Source organism: Leptodactylus fuscus, chromosome 5 (genome assembly GCF_031893055.1).
Source record: "Leptodactylus fuscus isolate aLepFus1 chromosome 5, aLepFus1.hap2, whole genome shotgun sequence".
Classification (NCBI taxonomy): Eukaryota; Metazoa; Chordata; class Amphibia; order Anura; family Leptodactylidae; genus Leptodactylus; species Leptodactylus fuscus.
The window spans coordinates 6,300,426-6,320,484 of record NC_134269.1 but is presented as its reverse complement, the minus strand read 5'-3'; the positions used below and the strand labels follow the sequence as shown (position 1 = coordinate 6,320,484).

The 20,059-nt window shown below is 42.5% G+C and overlaps 2 protein-coding genes and 1 long non-coding RNA gene across 3 annotated transcripts in view; 2 read left to right on the top strand and 1 right to left on the bottom strand.

Moving 5' to 3' along the window:
• Positions 1-20,059, bottom strand: part of LOC142202337 (uncharacterized) — a 652,408-nt gene that overhangs the window by 430,793 nt on the left and 201,556 nt on the right. The gene's annotated exons all lie outside the window — the stretch shown is intronic.
• Positions 1,313-2,230, top strand: LOC142202340 (olfactory receptor 6B3-like). The gene has a single exon (XM_075272417.1). The coding sequence runs from the start codon at positions 1,313-1,315 to the stop codon at positions 2,228-2,230; it is 918 nt and encodes a 305-aa protein (XP_075128518.1).
• LOC142202328 (olfactory receptor 6B3-like) lies at positions 12,457-19,790 on the top strand. The gene is made up of 2 exons (XM_075272394.1): positions 12,457-12,468; positions 18,876-19,790. The coding sequence occupies exons 1-2, from the start codon at positions 12,457-12,459 to the stop codon at positions 19,788-19,790; spliced, it is 927 nt and encodes a 308-aa protein (XP_075128495.1).

Genomic DNA, 20,059 nt, shown 5'->3' with positions numbered 1-20,059 from the left:
CAGTGGTGTGAGGCTCTATGCAGTGGTGTGAGGCTCTATGCAGTGGTTTGAGGCTATATGCAGTGGTGTGTGGCACTATTCAGTGGTGTGAGGCTCTATGCAGTGGTGTGAGGCTCTATGCAGTGGTGTGTGGCACTATGTAGTGGTATGAGGCTCTATGTAGTGGTGTGAGGTGTTATGCAGTGGTGTGTGATGCTATGCAATGGTGTGAGGCACTATGCAGTGGTGTGAGGCTCTATGTAGTGGTGTGAGGCTCTATGCAGTGGTGTGAGGCTCTATGCAGTGGTGTGAGGCTCTATGCAGTGGTGTGTGGCACTATGTAGTGGTATGAGGCTCTATGTAGTGGTGTGAGGTGTTATGCAGTGGTGTGTGACGCTATGCAATGGTGTGAGGCACTATGCAGTGGTGTGAGGCTCTATGCAGTGGTGTGCAATTCTCTGCAGTGGTGTGAGGCTCCATGCAGTTACATCCAAGGACTAGAGCAAGTTGGAAGTGTCGCCAGGTCAATAGACTCTATGATCCTGTATTCTTACCCTCCTGTAAGGGATAACACAGTAAGTCATCTATGTGTAAGAGCCATCTATGCATTGGACTGGGTTTCTTTTTTTGCGCCTAAAGCCATGAATTGATATTCTGGAAAAAAAAAAAAAAATCAACCATAATTATGGATGGTTTGTGGAAAATAAGTGGGGTTATGTCCAAGGGTGCAAAAGTGGACTTGGAGATGAAGTGGAGCTTAAGGATCATCTTCGGTGTTTGTTGTAATTGTATCAGGTCTTAGTGTGCAGTCAGTGTCCTCCTTTATAGCTTCTCTAGTCACACTGTATCTGCTAATTTGTGGCTTTATTGTTGATTTACGAATCCCGACTTTAATGCCCTCATATGTAAAATACAAATTCTCAATCAAACCCATTCTTCTTTAGAAAACCAGGTAAATGGTTTATATGAGTGTGTGACCTGTATACAGAGACCTCAGCTTATAACCAGAAGAGAAAGTAACTCCAGAGAACATCTCCTGATCTAGAAGACCCAACACATATGCACATTATACAGCCCATTGATTTCCATAAGAAATTCCATTTTTCTCTGGTGAACCTGCAGGATCCATCATCACTGCCCGATACCCCAGCACACTAAAGCCGATAGCAGTGGAGCTAAATACCAGGACACCTCCGACCAGCGGATTACTATTATTGGTGGTATTATTATTATTATTATTATTATTATTATTATTATTATTATTTTTACTACTATTATTATTATTATTATTAATAATAATTATTATTATTTATTTTTTGTTAAAGTTCAGAACATGATGAACATCTCTACTATACATCTTACTGGATTTCCAGGTCTCCACCACCTCAAGTATCTTCTCTTCTCCTTCCTGCTCCTCATGTTCTGTCTGATCATGGTTGGAAACATTCTGATCATTGTGTTAATCTATCTGAGTAGAAATCTCCATTCTCCCATGTACTTTTTCCTCACACAGCTCTCACTATCTGACATCTTACTGGCCACGGACATCATTCCCAATACGCTTAGTCTTGTTCTTCATGAAGGGGCCACCATGTCCTTCACCACTTGTCTTGCTCAATTTTATTTTTTTGGAACTTGTGAATGTGCTGAGTGTCTTCTCCTGACAGTGATGTCCTATGACCGCTATACGGCGATCTGTAACCCCCTCCACTACAACAATATTATGAATGCCTCGTTTTGTCGGAACACCGTTGTTTTGACCTGGATTGTCGGAGGCTTTATTAGTTTACTTGATGAAGTCGGGATATCCAGATTACAGTTCTGTGGAGATAACGTCATTGACCACTTCTTCTGTGATTTCACACCTATTGTGAAGCTTTCCTGCTCAGATACATTCACACTCCAGGTCCAGACTTTCATATTAGGATTGTTTACATCAATTTTCCCATTTATGATCATTGTGATCTCCTATGTGTGTATCATTGTCACCATCCTGAAGATCCAGTCGGACAGTGGGAGACAGAAAGCCTTCTTCACCTGCAGTTCACACTTGTCTGTGGTCTCCATCTTTTATATAACATTGATCTTGGTTTATGTGGTTCCTACAAGAGGACAATTACTAATTTTTGATAAGATCTTATCCATGCTCTACACGGTGGTGACCCCATTGCTTAACCCACTGATTTATAGCTTGAGGAACAGAGACTTCATGACGGCGTTTAAAAATCTAAAACAAAAAATATTCGATTGATGGGAAATTTTAAAACCACATTTTGATGTTTTGTTCTACAAAGTCCATCATGACCATCTTATTCCATTGTTTTCCATGTAAATATAACTAGATGCATCAGACATGGTCTAGTAGCCTATGTTATTCCAGGTGTACTCAATGCACATGACATGCTCCATTGTTCATGTTCCGTTCCAAAAACCGGGTAGCTGTGACTGAAAGCCAATGCACTGCACCGGCATCCAGCCTCGCACTCCGCTCCGGATTAGGTCCAATGAATGAGCCTAGTCCGGAGGAGGGAGTTTCTTCAGGCCGAATCGGGAGGTGACTCAGCCTGAGGAATGAGCACCTCGCTTCTTTTTTCCGGAAGCTGGAAGAAACGGCTCCCGGAAAAAAGACCTGAGCAGCTCCCATTGATATCAATGGGAACCGTCTTTTTGGTCAAGGTATTGAGGTGGATACGGCCTCAAAACCCTGACCAAAAACCCCCACTGTGAACTTACCCTAAAGGCAGCTGTGAAAAACCTCTTCTGATTACACATCAGTGTTCTTACATAGTATAAGTAGAGAGTTTTCATTCATTCAATAAATTTTCCCAAATTTTTTATAAAGTCAGGCTGAGGAGTGAACTCCACTCTTATTTGGAGGCACTGGAGCTCCGTTACTTGGGCGCCGGGGGAAGGGTATGTTTTGCGGGTTGCACCAACTGACTGGGATCTTTTTTAATTTCTCACTTAGTCTATGTTTACGGGGTGGGGAGAACATATACAGATGCTACGTAACACAGAGACAACGAGGGACACAATATTCATTATTCTGGGCTTGCACATTGACAGATCACATTGCAGATTGCTGGGCACTGTGGAATTACAATAGGCTTGTTCAGGTAGCAATGTTCTTTTTGGAGAGCATTGGTTTTCTTTTTACAATCCTGCCATCTATACTGTTGGGGGCACAAGACCCCCTAAGTTATGTTGTCTGTAAAATAACAGGCCTGGATAAGCCACGCCCATCCTGATGGCCTGGAGAAGTCACATACACACAGCTTATCTCCCTATATTATAAAAATGAATTTCTGTCTGTCTGTCTGTCTGTCTGTCCGGGAAGGTTTAAGACGAGACTCCAACTCACTCGGACGTACCGTTGCTGAGATACAGCATTCCAAACACAGTGCCCCCCCCCCCCCTTAGCCAATACAAACCTGCAAGTCTTTCACTCATATTCCAACTGCAATACACACGGTCACTCCACATGCACAATACAACACTGATATCCAGACTGAGATACACGCATCAGAGGATTAGATACACAGATCAACACACAGTATCACACACCAGAGGATTAGATACACAGATCAGCAAACAGTATCACACTCCAGAAGTTTAGATACACGCGTCTGCACACAGTCCCACAAACCAGAGGATTAAATACGCAGTTCTGCACACAGTTCCACACACTAAAGGATTTGATACGTGCATCTGCACACAGTTCCACATGCCGAAGGATTAGATACACGCGTCTGCACAAAGTACCACACCCCGGGGGATTGGATACATGCGTCTGCACACAGTCCCACAAACCAGAGGATTAGATACATGCGTCTGCACAGAGTACCACATTCCGTAGGATTAGATACACGCGTCTACACACAGTTCCACACTCCAGAGGATTAGATACGCGCGTCTGCACACAGTTGTACACGCCATAGGATTAGATACACGTTTCTGCACACAGTACCACATGCAGTAGGATTAGATACGCGCGTCTGCACACAGTACCACATGCCGGGGGATTGGATACGCGCGTCTACACACAGTTCCACACGCCGTAGGATTAGATACGTGCCTCTTCACACAATACCACACAGGGGAGGATTAAATACACGTGTCTTCACACAGTTGTACACACCATAGAATTAGATACACGCGTCTGCACACAGTACCACATGCCGTAGGATTATATACACATGTCTGCACACAGTACAACATGCTGTAGGATTAGATACGCGCGTCTACACACAGTTCCACACTCCAGAGGATTAGATACGCGCGTCTGCACACATTTGTACACGCCATAGGATTAGATACACACGTCTGCACAGAGTACCACATGCCGTAGGATTAGATACACGCGTCTACACACAGTTCTACACTCCAGAGGATTAGATACGCGCATCTGCACACAGTTGTACATGCCATAGGATTAGATACACGCGTCTGCACACAGTACCACATGCAGTAGGATTAGATATGCGCCTCTACACATAGTTCCACACGCCGAAGGATTAGATACGCGCCTCTTCACACAATACGACACAGGGGAGAATTAGATACATATGTGTGCACACAGTATCACACTTTGGAGGATTAGATACATGCCTCTGCACACAGTACCACAAGCCAGAGAATTAGATATGCGTCTCAGCACACAGTATCACGCGGGGGAGTATTAGATACACACGTCTGCACACATTACCACACGGGGGAGGATTAGATACGCGCGTCTACACACAGTACCACATGCCGTAGGATTAGATACGCGTGTCTGCACACAGTGCCACATGCCGGGGAATTGGATACGCGCGTCTACACACAGTTCCATATGTCGTAGGATTAGATACGCGTGTCTGCACACAGTGCCACATGCCGGGGAATTGGATACGCGCGTCTACACACAGTTCCATATGTCGTAGGATTAGATACGCGCCTCTTCACACAATACCACACAGGGGAGGATTAGATACACGTGTCTTAACACAGTTGTACACGCCATAGGATTCGATACACGCGTCTGCACACAGTACCACATGCCGTAGGATTAGATACGCGCATCTACACACAGTACCACATGCCGTAGGATTAGATACGCGTGTCTGCACACAGTACCACATGCCGTAGGATTAGATACGTGCGTCTACACACAGTTCCACACGCTGTAGGATTAGATACGCGCCTCTTCACACAATACCACACAGGGGAGGATTAAATACGCGCGTCTGCACACAGTGCCACACGCCAGAGTATTAGATAAGCGCGTCTGCACACAGTACCAAGTTCCGTAGGATTAGATACCCACGTCTACACACAATTCCACATGCCGTAGGATTAAATACGTGCCTCTTCACACAATACCACACAGGGGAGGATTAGATACATGCATCTGCACACAGTTTCACACGCCGGAGGATTAGATACGCGCGTCTGCACACAGTACCATACACCGGGGGATTGGATACATGCGTCTGCACACAATACCACATGCCAGAGGATTGGATATGTGCATCTGCACACAGTTCAACACACCAGAGGATTAGATAAGCAGGTCTGCACACAGTACCACATTCCGTAGGATTAGATACGTGCGTCTGCTTACAGATCCACACGCCAGAGGAATAAATACACGCATCTTCACACAGTTGTACATGCCGTAGGATTAGATACACACGTCCGCATACAGTACCACATGCTGTAGGATTAGATACGCGCGTCTACACACAGTTCCAAACGCCGTAGGATTAGATACGCACCTCTTCACATAATACCACACAGGGGAGGATTAGATACGTGCATCTGAACACAGTACCACACTTTGGAGGATTAGATACAGGCCTCTGCACACAGTACCACATGCCAGAGAATTAGATACACGTCTCAGCACACAGTTCCACATGGGGGAGGATTAGATACGCGCATCTGCACACAGTACCACACGCCAGAGTATTAGATACGCGCCTCTTCACACAATACCACACAGGGAGGATTAGATATGTGCATATGCACGAAGTACCACACCAACAAGGATTGAATACTTGCATCTAAACACAGTACTACACGGGGAAGGATTAGATACAGCTTTACTCCAGGTATCCATAACAACTGATCACAGGTTTTTCACTGACATCCAAAATGAGATACACATAATCACATGACACTTATGGACATACACACAAACCACATACAAAATACACCAGTGCAAAACTGGACAATTCTTATGGGGCCACTACACAAACATAAAATGTAATATACCCGTGCGAAGCCGCGTCCTCCCTCTAGTAGTGTATAAAAATGAGTTTTGTTTTATTGGTACAAAAGAGGTGGTTTTTATACAGACAAAAACAAGTTGGATTGCTCTAATAACATCACATGGTTGGCCTAACCTGATTGGTTGTAGGGTGATAACATAAAACCAGGCACATGGTTATTGGCTAAGGCCTAATGTAATCTACATCTAACTGTTACATTCCAACATGATCCTTCTCACAGGAAAAAGAAGAATTTAGGCTAACATCCCACAATCACTGTAGATGTGTATCTCAAGGCTTGGTGCCAGTCTGGGAACTAACATTTAATGGATAGAGATGAGCGAACACTGTTCGGATCAGCCGATCCGAACAGCACACTCCCATATAAATGAATGGAAGCACCTGTGACGCCGGCCGGCCGCCGGCAAAGTCAGCGTCACAGGTGCTTCCATTAATTTCTATGGGAGCGTGCTGTTTGGATCGGCTGATCCGAACAGTGTTCGCTCATCTCTAGTAATGGACTATAGAAATTCTGTGTTTACACACTCTACATTGATACAAAAGTGCAGCCCTGAAGGAATCAGATAAGTAGCCCATTCATTAACATCTTATAACCTAAGAGGGGTCTTTCTTCTTTGATCTTTTGTATACAACACCAACAGTACAATGCCCATTCCCAGCCTGACTGTCTCCGTTCTTTGTAAGATAGTATCAACCAATACACAGCACGTAACTGGACTAACTTTCTCCAGACTGCTCATCTCAGGGAGGCAAAGAAAGAGATAGACAGATAGAACAATCTTGGCCCCTACCTCTATGTAATTTGTCATATATAATTTTCAAAAAATATTTTAGCCCTTCACAATACCATGTTTGTTTAGTGTTATCTTGATGGTGGGTTCATGGATATTAACACTTGGTGATGTGTAGAAATTTTTTAATGGTTTAAAGGTTCCTTTGAATTCCTTTGAGACCTCACAGACTATTATACGCCTCACTCTTTGTATGATCTGTGTTGATCAAGCAGTTCCAGGGAGGGAAATAATAGTCTTGAAATTCCTTCCGTTGTACATAATCTGTCTGTGCACTGGTCAAATCCAAACTGTTTAGAGATGGTTTTGTCAGGGCTCATTCACATCTGCGCCCCAGGTCTGCGTTTTGCAGGTTTCCGTTTCCTTCCCAAAACTGGGCAGGAGACGCAAACCTGCAGCAATTTTTCAAACCCAACATGTATTGCTGAGATATGACTAAATAAATAAGTAAAACAGGCTGTCTATATAGTGAGAAGGTGACAGGCAAAGTGCTGAAGTCATGGTATATCTCCCCCAGATTCCTCACATACGTGTGGTCCAGGGAAGATCTTGAATAAGCTGCAGTCCATGTGCGGGTCCTGAGGCTCATTACTGGGTTAAAAAAGGGCTGCAGTTCCTGTGGTCCTCTGCAGAACCTAGGAGGTGAGACCCTGAGCCTGGTGAGAGACCCTGTTTTATTTTTGTTTTGGTCATGTAGCTGGTAGTAAGCTACACATACAGACAGTAATATCTGTTAGTGCTCAGCCGAGCAGGTTTTGTTTTCCTTGTCACCTGAAGTTAAGGCTGTATTTTATTTTTGTTTTTCTGGTGCCCGACGTAAATGTTTGTTTATTTTGCCACTTTTTTAAATAAACCAGTTTGCTGCACATTTTGTGTCCCTGTCTCTGACTCTTTCGGTCTGCACCACTGCTTCTACTGAGCTAACTTCCCCACATATATACAGTATATATGCAACACTCAGGAAGGCCAGGGCTGGTATCACGGGTAATATCCGATGTGGCCGGCTTTCCGGGGATTAATCCTGGGTCCCAAATGTGCACAAAATCTCCTTTTTGATGTCCTCGATTACCCTCCCCCACGTGATATCTGACAATGACAACAGACAACCAGGCTTCGGGGGTAATCGTTGCTTTTCTTTTTACTAGCAGGACAACATAATACAAATGTACATATGGGGCAATACAGCGATCTTTGTAGGTAGTGTCCAATTAGCAGAGGATGGGGCAGAATGCTTTGGATAGTAGTTGCTTGGCAGTTAACTTGTATATACTTGTAAAGATGGCCTGTATCCAGGGGGTTAGTCCTCAACAAACTGGGTACACATATATAGAAGAGGAGATACAATTCGGCAGCGGGAGACCCTCAATTTCTGCCAGACTAGCTATGGGTTTCTTAACTATAGATTTGTCCCAAAGAATTACTTGGATAGAGATATACGTGTGAGGTCCCAGATGTACGGATAAGACAAGTCCATCAACTTCAGCGCTTGTAAGATTAGAGCTTCAGAGGAAAACACTCTCTGAGAAGGGCCTTGAGGACAGAGGAGAAGGCATCTCTGCTTGGTGTACCCTGATAGTGGGAAGCCATTATCCATGCTCCATGTGCTCTGTCTGCTAGCAGTCTCATGTCTTAGCCTTGTAGCCCCACACAAAAGAAATCAGCCAAAAATGTCCCCAACCCCCTCTAGAGAGGGTGGTCACTCAACTCTCCCTCCAAGCCAGTCAAGGGAGCCTGATTGGTCCTGGAGGTCAGCTAATCATAATGGACACTCCCTTTACAGTAACAACTCAAATTACAATGGCAAAGTATAGGCAGGTGCAGTTCACAAAAACATCCACAAGATGGCGCATTAATAGACCCCCTGTGTGCTGGCTCTGGAAGAATAGAAATATATAGAAGGAATGAAGGGGGAGGAAAATATTTACCTTATATGAAAATGTCCATGCTATCTCGGTCTGCAAGGATTATTAGAGGGAATTGGACTAGCAGTACCGGGACATTACATATACTTTTAGTATTTATGTGAAAATCTGATGTAATTTCAGACCAAAATTGCAAAAAAATAGACAATCCTGAAGGGTTCACAAAATTTAAAGCACCGCTGTATACTGTAGTAATGGTACAGCAGGAGTACCAGGATGACTTATGTTATGTAGGGCCCGGTGAATTATTGTTTTCTTAGCTACAATACAACAATTTGTCTGTTACAATATATTCTGCTGCCTTTACATTACTGTGTGTACAGACAGGGAAACCTCTTCCTCCTATATATGTGTCCAGCTGTATATTATGCTACAGTTTTGTGTTATTTGAACCTTGACCTGTACAAAGTTTAATGTGATGACAACAAAATCACACAAAAATCATCAATGGAAATCAAATGTATTAACCAATGGAGCAATCACTTTCACTTCCCTCTCTGATCTGATAGACCTCCGTTATCAATCATAGGATATCGCCATAGCTATGATTGACATTTGTTCTTGTCCCATAATTTCTATAGTGACGTATGTGGAACATAGTAACCTCCTACTAAGACTATTGATAAGATGGAGCTTACCTGACACCCATTCTGGGATGTCATAGCTGCTTCTCCCCTTCACTATTGGATGGGGTAGGCTTATAGAGCTTCACTATTACAAGGGACAGGTTACTGAGCTTCTACTCCAACAAACTGCACTGCTTGTCACCATTGCACAGGGGGCTTATATTCTTCCATACTGGCCATCCTGGTATATCATTGCCACTGCACCACATTCCCTGCTTTATCATCAAATGGTGGTGGATCTAGAGGACATTATAGCAGGGACATATCCATCATAGGCACCCTCTGGCCATCCTACCTGAACAAAGTAGAAGGGGACATAGTGGACTCCTACCACCACCAAGCATGGCTAAGCCACAGAGCCCTGAAAAATCCTTACACTCTACGACCAAACGACAGCCAACCGCCAAACCTAAACCACCGACAGGCAACGATCAAGGCCTAAATAAAAGGGGTCAGAGAGAAAAGCAAAGAACAGTACATTGAAGAATGAAGAAAAAGAATATGGGGCGGCACAGGCAGATGTACAAGCCACGGGAGAACAGACTGTGCCAACACTGCCGCGAAGGGGCCCTAGAAGATGAGACCCACTTCCTGCAACACTGCACAAAATACTCAGCTGTCAGGGCCGCCTACTACCAAAGGCACCTAGTCCGCATCCCAGACTTCACATCAGCAGACGAGAAGAGAAAACTCTACATGCTACTAGGAGAGGAGGAGTCCACTGTGGGGGGCCCTACCCATCAACCAGAAGAAGACCAAAGTCATGGTATTTCAGAAGAAGGGCCACAATAAAGCCTCCACCACCCCACAATTCACACTGAATGGCTCCACACTGGAGAAAACCAACAGCGACACCTACCTGGGGCTGGAGCTCAGCCAATCAGGAAGCTTCAAAGCAGCAATAGAAACCCTGAAAGCAAAAGCCTGCAGAACCTTCTACGCCATCAGAAGACAACTGTACCACCTCAAACCACCGATGAGGGTCTGGCTGAAGATATTTGACGCAGTCATCTCCCCGATCCTTCTCTATGGCAGTGAGGTTTGGGGCCCAGCCACCTACCCAGACCAGTCAAGGTGGGATTCCAGCCCAACAGAGAACTTCCACCTGGAGTTCTGCAAATACCTGCTCCATGTCCATCGCAACACCTCCAACATGGCCTGCAGGGCAGAGCTAGGCTGACTCCCCCTATGGCTCACCATACAGAAGAGGGCGCTAGCTTTCCAGGCACACACCCAGGGGAGCAAGCCTGACTCCTACCACCACCAAGCCTGGCTGGGCCACAGAGCCCTGAGCAAACCCGACACCCCCAACCAAGCATCAGCCATCTGCCAAGCCAAAACCCCCAACATGCCCTGAACAAGGACCAAATAAAAGGAGTCATTGAGAGAGAGACAAAGAGCGGTACATCGAGGAATGGAGAAGTGCAATAAATAACTCCAAGAAACTCACCGTGTACCAATCACTGCAAAGAGACTACACCATGGCCACCTACCTGGAGAGAATACGCCACCCCAAGCACAGACAGACCCTGAGCCGGTACAGACTGAGCGCCCACAACCTAGAGATAGAGACGGGGTGATACAGGCAGACGTACAAGCCACGGGAGAAGAGACTGTGCCAGCACTGTGACCAGGGGGTCCTAGAAGACGAGACCCACTTCCTGCTACACTGCACCAAATACTCAGCTGTGAGGGCCGCCTACTACCAAAGACTCTCTGCCCACATCCCAGACTTCATATCTGCAGACGAGAAGAGGAAACTCTACATCCTACTGGGAGAAGAAGAGGCCACTGTGGAGATCGCTGCCCAATACGTGTCCAGCTGTCACCAAATAAGATAAAGATGAGACTCCATGGACTGTTATTCCCCAAATCAGCCCCCGCCCATACTCTCCCCCTCGACTACAACTCCCCCCCACACACACACACACACATTCTTTACTAGCTTTGGCAATGCCAAATATCCATTCAGACGTGCCAATAAAGCCTATTTGATTTGATTTGATTGCTGCCAATATGAGTCCACCTGCCACCAAATGAGAGGAAGATGATACCCCAAGGACTATTATACCTCAAATCACCCACCCTACACCAGCCCATACCCACCACATGTCCATTGTCCACCGGCCGCAAAACGAGGATAATGATGAGACCCCAAGGACTATTGTACTCCAAACCACCTACCCTCCCGATTTCAAAAATTACAACAGAGAATCCAATTGGATATTTAAGCTTCAAACCCTAGAACCCGACGGTCTTAATGACACTGTAGAATCGTCCTTTTGATTCATCTTCTCGCTGCCCACTACCACTATGATTGTTGCCTGTCACCATTGACCCTTTAATATGTCTATCCATCTTGATTTCCCAATTACTTGTGTTTAGTTACTATGTGCACCTCTATATCATTAATGATATATCTATGTATTGTTATACATTACAATCTATGTCTATTCCACCTCGCTGACATGTGTCATGCATCTGCAACTCTCTGTATCTACGTGTTTATCCACTTTATGCCCTTACATGCATTATATTATATTTGATACTTTTTGGTCCTGTACCCCTTTTTTTTTTTTTCCTTTATTTATAGCTTGCTGAGACACGCTTACTACCCTACATCTGACCTTTTTTTTTTTTTTTTTTTGTCTTTATTTATAGCTTGTGAGACAAGCTTACTCCCCTATACCTGACCCCCATTTTTTTTTCTTGCCTTTCCCCCCTCCCACATCAGGGTATATATACCCCTCATGGCACTACAAGGGCTGATTTGCTTCTAAGGTATTGCTGGACACTTCCTGCTGTAAGTAACTCTTCACTAGCCATTAGCATTACACTGTAGCCCTTACAGGGATCCACAACTAATATGCAAAAAAATGTGTTTATTGCAACCTATGACATGTTATATGGGGATTTCTTGTTTTATCAGTATACTACCACTTTACCACCTTACTTAGCAATTTTAAGTTTGTGCATCATTATCTTACTAGGATGTTGGTCTAGGTTTTGGGGACCCCCCACCTAGCAGTCCTGACAGTGTCATACACTATGTATTATAGATATATATAGTCCTAGGAGCCCTGACAGTGTCATACACTATGTATTATAGATATATAGTCCTAGCAGTCCTGACAGTGTCATACACTATGTATTATAGATATATATAGTCCTAGGAGCCCTGACAGTGTCATACACTATGTATTATAGATATATAGTCCTAGCAGTCCTGACAGTGTCATGCACTATGTATTATAGATATATATAGTCCTAGGAGTCCTGACAGTGTCATACACTATGTATTATAGATATATAGTCCTAGCAGTCCTGACAGTGTCATGCACTATGTATTATAGATATATATAGTCCTAGGAGTCCTGACAGTGTCATACACTATATATTATAGATATATATAGTCCTAGGAGCCCTGACAGTGTCATACACTATGTATTATAGATATATATAGTCCTAGGAGCCCTGACAGTGTCAAACACTATGTATTATAGATATATATATATATATATATATATATAGTCCTAGGAGCCCTGACAGTGTCATACACTATGTATTATAGATATATATAGTCCTAGGAGCCCTGACAGGGTCATACACTATATATTGTAGATATATATAGTCCTAGGAGTCCAGACAGTGTCAAACACTATGTATTATAGATATATATAGTCCTAGGAGCCCTGACAGTGTCATGCACTATGTATTATAGATATATATAGTCCTAGGAGCCCTGACAGTGTCAAACACTATGTATTATAGATATATATATATATAGTCCTAGGAGCCCTGACAGGGTCATACACTATGTATTATAGATATATATAGTCCTAGGAGCCCTGACAGGGTCATACACTATGTATTATAGATATAGTCCTAGCAGTCCTGACAGTGTCATGCACTATGTATTATAGATATATATACAGTCCTATGAAAAAGTTTGGGCACCCCTATTAATCTTAATCATTTTTAGTTCTAAATATTTTGGTATTTGCAGCAGCCATGTCAGTTTGATATATCTAATAACTGATGGGCACAGTAATATTTCAGGATTGAAATGAGGTTTATTGTACTAACAGAAAATGTGCAATATGCATTAAACCAAAATTTGACCGGTGCAAAAGTATGGGCACCTCAACAGAAAAGTGACATTAATATTTAGTACATCCTCCTTTTGCAAAGATAACAGCCTCTAGTCGCTTCCTGTAGCTTTTAATCAGTTCCTGGATCCTGGATAAAGGTATTTTGGACAAACAATTCAAGTTCAGTTAAGTTAGATGGTCGCCGAGCATGGACAGCCCGCTTCAAATCATCCCACAGATGTTCAATGATATTCAGGTCTGGGGACTGGGATGGCCATTCCAGAACATTGTAATTGTTCCTCTGCATGAATGCCTGAGGATTTGGAGCGGTGTTTTGGATCATTGTCTTGCTGAAATATCCATCCCCGGCGTAACTTCAACTTCGTCACTGATTCTTGAACATTATTCTCAAGAATCTGCTGATACTGAGTGGAATCCATGCGACCCTCAACTTTAACAAGATTCCCGATGCCGGCATTGGCCACACAGCCCCAAAGCATGATGGAACCTCCACCAAATTTTACAGTGGGTAGCAAGTGTTTTTCTTGGAATGCTGTTTCTTTTTGGACGCCATGCATAACGCCTTTTTTTATAACCAAACAACTCAATTTTTGTTTCCAAAATGAAGCTGCCTTGTCCAAATGTGCTTTTTCATACCTCAGGCAACTCTATTTGTGGCGTACGTGCAGAAACGGCTTCTTTCTCATCACTCTCCCATACAGCTTCTATTTGTGCAAAGTGCGCTGTATAGTTGACCGATGCACAGTGACACCATCTGCAGCAAGATGATGCTGCAGCTCTTTGGAGGTGTCTGTGGATTGTCCTTGACTGTTCTCACCATTCTTCTTCTCTGCCTTTCTGATATTTTTCTTGGCCTGCCACTTCTGGGCTTAACAAGAACTGTCCCTGTGGTCTTCCATTTCCTTACTATGTTCCTCACAGTGGAAACTGACAGGTTACATCTCTGAGACAACGTTTTGTATCCTTCCCCTGAACAACTATGTTGAACAATCTTTGTTTTCAGATCATTTGAGAGCGGGCTGTCCATGTTCGGCGACCATCAAACTTAACTGAACTTGAATTGTTTTGTAGAAAGAAATGGTCCAAAATACCTTCATCCAGGATCCAGGAACTGATTAAAAGCTACAGGAAGCGACTAGAGGCTGTTATCTTTGCAAAAGGAGGATCTACTAAATATTAATGTCACTTTTCTGTTGAGGTGCCCATATTTTTGCACCGTTCAAATTTTGGTTTAATGCATATTGCGCATTTTCTGTTAGTACAATAAACCTCATTTCAATCCTGAAATATTACTGTGTCCATCAGTTATTAGATATATCAAACTGAAATGGCTGCTGCAAACACCAAAATATTTAGAACTAAAAATGATTAAGATTAATAGGGGTGCCCAAACTTTTTCATAGGACTGTATATAGTCCTAGGAGCCCTGACCGTGTCATACACTATGTAATATATATATATATTGAACATAATACATAGTGTATGACACTGTCAGGGCTCCTAGGACTATATATCTATAATACATAGTGTATGACACTGTCAGGGCTCCTAGGACTATATATATATATATATATATATATATATATATATATATATATATATATATAGTCCTAGGAGCCCTGACAGTGTCATACACTATGTATTATAGATATATATAGTCCTAGGTTTCCTGACAGTGTCATACACTATGTATTATATATATATATATATATATATATATATATATATATATATATATATATATATATATAGTCCTAGGAGTCCTGACAGTGTTATACACTATGTATTATAGATATATATAGTCCTAGGAGCCCTGACAGTGTCATACACTATGTATTATAGATATATAGTCCTAGGAGCCCTGACAGTGTCATACACTATGTATTATAGATATATAGTCCAAGGAGTCCTGACAGTGTCATACACTATGTATTATAGATATATATAGTCCTAGGAGCCCTGACAGTGTCATACACTATGTATTATAGATATACACTCACCGGCCACTTTATTAGGTACACCATGCTAGTAACGGGTTGGACCCCCTTTTGCCTTCAGAACTGCCTCAATTCTTCGTGGCATAGATACAACAAGGTGCTGGAAGCATTCCTCAGAGATTTTGGTCCATATTGACATGATGGCATCACACAGTTGCAGTCGCAGATTTGTCGGCTGCACATCCATGATGCGAATCTCCCGTTCCACCACATCCCAAAGATGCTCCTCTATTGGATTGAGATCTGGTGACTGTGGAGGCCATTGGAGTACAGTGAACTCATTGTCATGTTCAAGAAACCAGTCTGAGATGATTCCAGCTTTATGACATGGCATTGCATTATCCTGCTGAAAGTAGCCATCAGATGTTGGGTACATTGTGGTCATAAAGGGATGGACATGGTCAGCAACAATACTCAGGTAGGCTTTGGCGTTGCAACGATGCTCAATTGGTACCAAGGGGTCCAAAGAGTGCCAAGAAAATATTCCCCACACCATGACACCACCACCACCAGCCTGAACCGTTACCGATACAAGGCAGGATGGATCCATGCTTTCATGTTGTTGACGCCAAATTCTGACCCTACCATCCGAATATCGCAGCAGAAATCGAGACTCATCAGACCAGGCAACGTTTTTCCAATCTTCAATTGTCCAATTTCGATGAGCTTGTGCAAATTGTAGCCTCAGTTTCCTGTACTTAGCTGAAAGGAGTGGCACCCGGTGTGGTCTTCTGCTGCTGTAGCCCATCTGCCTCAAAGTTGGACGTACTGTGCGGCGTTCAGAGATGCTCTTCTGGCTACCTTGGTTGTAACGGGTGGCTATTTGAGTCACTGTTGCCTTTCTATCAGCTCGAACCAGTCTGGCCATTCTCCTCTGACCTCTGGCATCAACAACGCATTTCCGCCCACAGAACTGCCGCTCACTGGATGTTTTTTCTTTTTCGGACCATTCTCTGTAAACCCTAGAGATGGTTGTGCGTGAAAATCCCAGTAGATCAGCAGTTTCTGAAATACTCAGACCAGCCCTTCTGGCACCAACAACCATGCCACGTTCAAAGGCACTCAAATCACCTTTCTTCCCCATACTGATGCTCGGTTTGAACTGCAGGAGATTGTCTTGACCATGTCTACATGCCTAAGTGCACTGAGTTGCCGCCATGTGATTGGCTGATTAGAAATTAAGTGTTAACGAGCAGTTGGACAGGTGTACCTAATAAAGTGGCCGGTGAGTGTATATATAGTCCTAGGAGCACTGACAGTGTCATACACTATGTATTATACATATATAGTCCTAGGAGCCCTGACAGTGTCATACACTATGTATTATAGATATATAGTCCTAGGAGCCCTGACAGTGTCATAGACTATGTATTATAGATATATAGTCCTAGGAGCCCTAACAGTGTCATACACTATGTATTATAGATATATACAGTATAGTCCTAGGAGTCCTGACAGTGTCATACACTATGTATTATAGATATATAGTCCTAGGAGCCCTGACAGTGTCATAGACTATGTATTATAGATATATAGTCCTAGGAGCCCTGACAGTGTCATACACTATGTATTATAGATATATACAGTATAGTCCTAGGAGTCCTGACAGTGTCATACACTATGTATTATAGATATATAGTCCTAGGAGCCCTGACAGTGTCATACACTATGTATTATAGATATATAGTCCTAGGAGCCCTAACAGTGTCATACACTATGTATTATAGATATATAGTCCTAGGAGCCCTGACAGTGTCATACACTATGTCTTATAGATATTGAGTAAGTTCCCATGGGGCTTTTTGGCTTGGAACACTGTGTGTGTTAAAACAAATGCAAAATGCTAATTGATTTTTACAGAAAAAAAAAAAAACACCACTACATAAATTACTGGACGAATGTGATTTTTATACTGGTAATATTCCACCTTTCCAGCACTTCCAGTGATCTGATATATTGTTTAGGTGCACTTACTACATAAGTAGGGAAATCATAGAATTTTCGGTACTATTGTGATGATAAAGGGGCTAAAACTTATGTGACAAATGCGATAACACACCCTTACAGTATACTGCAAATCTGTGCGCCATATTGGAGATAGAATGTATAAAAATGACTTCCACATTGCTGACACTTTTGGCTTTTGCTAGTATGAAGATTTACTCTATACTGAATAAAATTTTTAATTTCAAGAAACTACAAAACATGACCCCAGAATTTCTACACAAATTGTGACTTTAATGTGCTGTCATTCAGATACATGTTGTCAGTATTTTGTCTGCTTTTACATGCTATCATACACATAAATCCTACAGGCTATTACATGGTTAACAATTAGGTTTCATCTCTGATAAAAACAAACCAAAACAACAGAGCTCAATGTCCCTAAAGGGTAATATCAGGGGACTCCTCCAGGTATAAGACGTCTGATCATGTCCTTGTGCTGAGCCTCGCACTGAATGCGCCGGATCTCTGTGTCGTCTTTATTGTCATTATGTTCATATGTTTCTAAAATGCCGACTGTTTCTTCCCTGGTGACCGGACAAGCCTGTGATGTCTCTTACTGACATGGTGGTGACTGGAGACGTCTCCTAGGGCTCGTGTATTATCGGAGTATAACACTGGGTATATTCCTTCATTCACTGCACATGTATGATTCTGTATTTCTAATGATGTGAATAGAATTAGACATGTAACTAATCCTTTATAGAAGTTCCATTTACTGTATATTATCATATTTATGTTTCCCATAAAGTTACATTTTACTGATTTACAGTCACTTATGGTCACTTTTTACATTCATTGCAGCTCAGCTTGAATGTTTCAGCAGTAATCACTTGTCTTTGCACAAATATTACTGCATTTTATTGCTTATTATTGCTTTTTGCTTTTTATGAGGCTCTTAAAGTCACAATAAGATGTTAATTCTTTCTATAGTACTAATCTATTTTTTTTTTTCTTCTAAAAGCTTTAAATCTGAAAATCTCAATAAACCATGAAAACAGAAGACGCCCCTGAGATAACTGCGTTTAGTTGTTTGTTCCGCACGGCTCCTCATGGCTCCCAGGTATCCATTAAAGCGGATTGGAGTTGGCCTACATAGTGGGACTTCTCCTACTACTTTCACCATTATCATTATTTTTTTTCTTCTCATGTAGCTTAATCTGTACATATAGAATATGACCAATATCTCCACTGTCCATCTCACTGGATTTCCAGATCTTCAGGACCTCAAGTATCTTCTCTTCTCCTTCCTGCTCCTCATGTTCTGTCTGATCATGGTTGGAAACATTCTGATCATTGTGTTAATCTATCTGAGTAGAAATCTCCATTCTCCCATGTACTTTTTCCTCACACAGCTCTCACTATCTGACATCTTACTGGCCACCGACATCATTCCCAATATGCTTAGTCTTGTTCTTCATGAAGGGGCCACCATGTCCTTCACTTCTTGCCTTGCTCAGTTTGACGTTTTTGCTTCCTTGGAATGTGCTGAGTGTCTTCTCCTGACAGTGATGTCCTATGACCGCTATATGGCTATCTGCAAACCCCTCCATTACATTATTTCTATAAATAAGTCTTTTTGTCTGAAGTCTGTACTTTTCACATGGATTTCCAGTTTCATCTTGAGTCTGGTCGATATATTAAGTATTTGTAGGCTTCAGTTCTGTGGAGATAATGTCATTGACCACTTCTTCTGTGATTTCACACCTATTATGAAGCTTTCCTGCTCAGATACATTCCCACTCCAGGTCCAGACTTTCATATTAGGGTTTTGTATAATTGCTTGTCCATTTATGATCATTGTGATCTCCTATGTGTGTATCATTGTCACCATCCTGAAGATCCAGTCGGACACTGGGAGACAGAAAGCCTTCTTCACCTGCAGCTCACACTTGTCTGTGGTCTCCATCTTTTATGGGACATTGATATCAATCTATGTGGTTCCAACAAGAGGACAATTACTAATACTGGGTAAGATCATATCGGTGCTCTACACGGTGGTGACCCCATTACTTAACCCACTGATTTATAGCATAAGAAACAAAGACTTTCTGAAGGCCTTTAACAATCTGATGAACTTCATGTGATCTGAAATCACAGATTTTTAGTATTCTATGGTACAAAGTCCTTTATTCCAATTATAAAATGATAAACCTATAGCCACCATTGCTTAAGAATGTTCCATTTGGGTATTTTACAAGAATTCAGAAAACAAGTCTCTGAACCAAACTGAAGTTTGAAGATTAAATTTGAAGAATATGCCAAGATCATGCCCAACAGATTCAAAAGCAAAAAAGTAGACTTTGTAAAAACTAAAACTAAACCTGCAGTGGAAAAAGAACAAAAAACAGGCTAA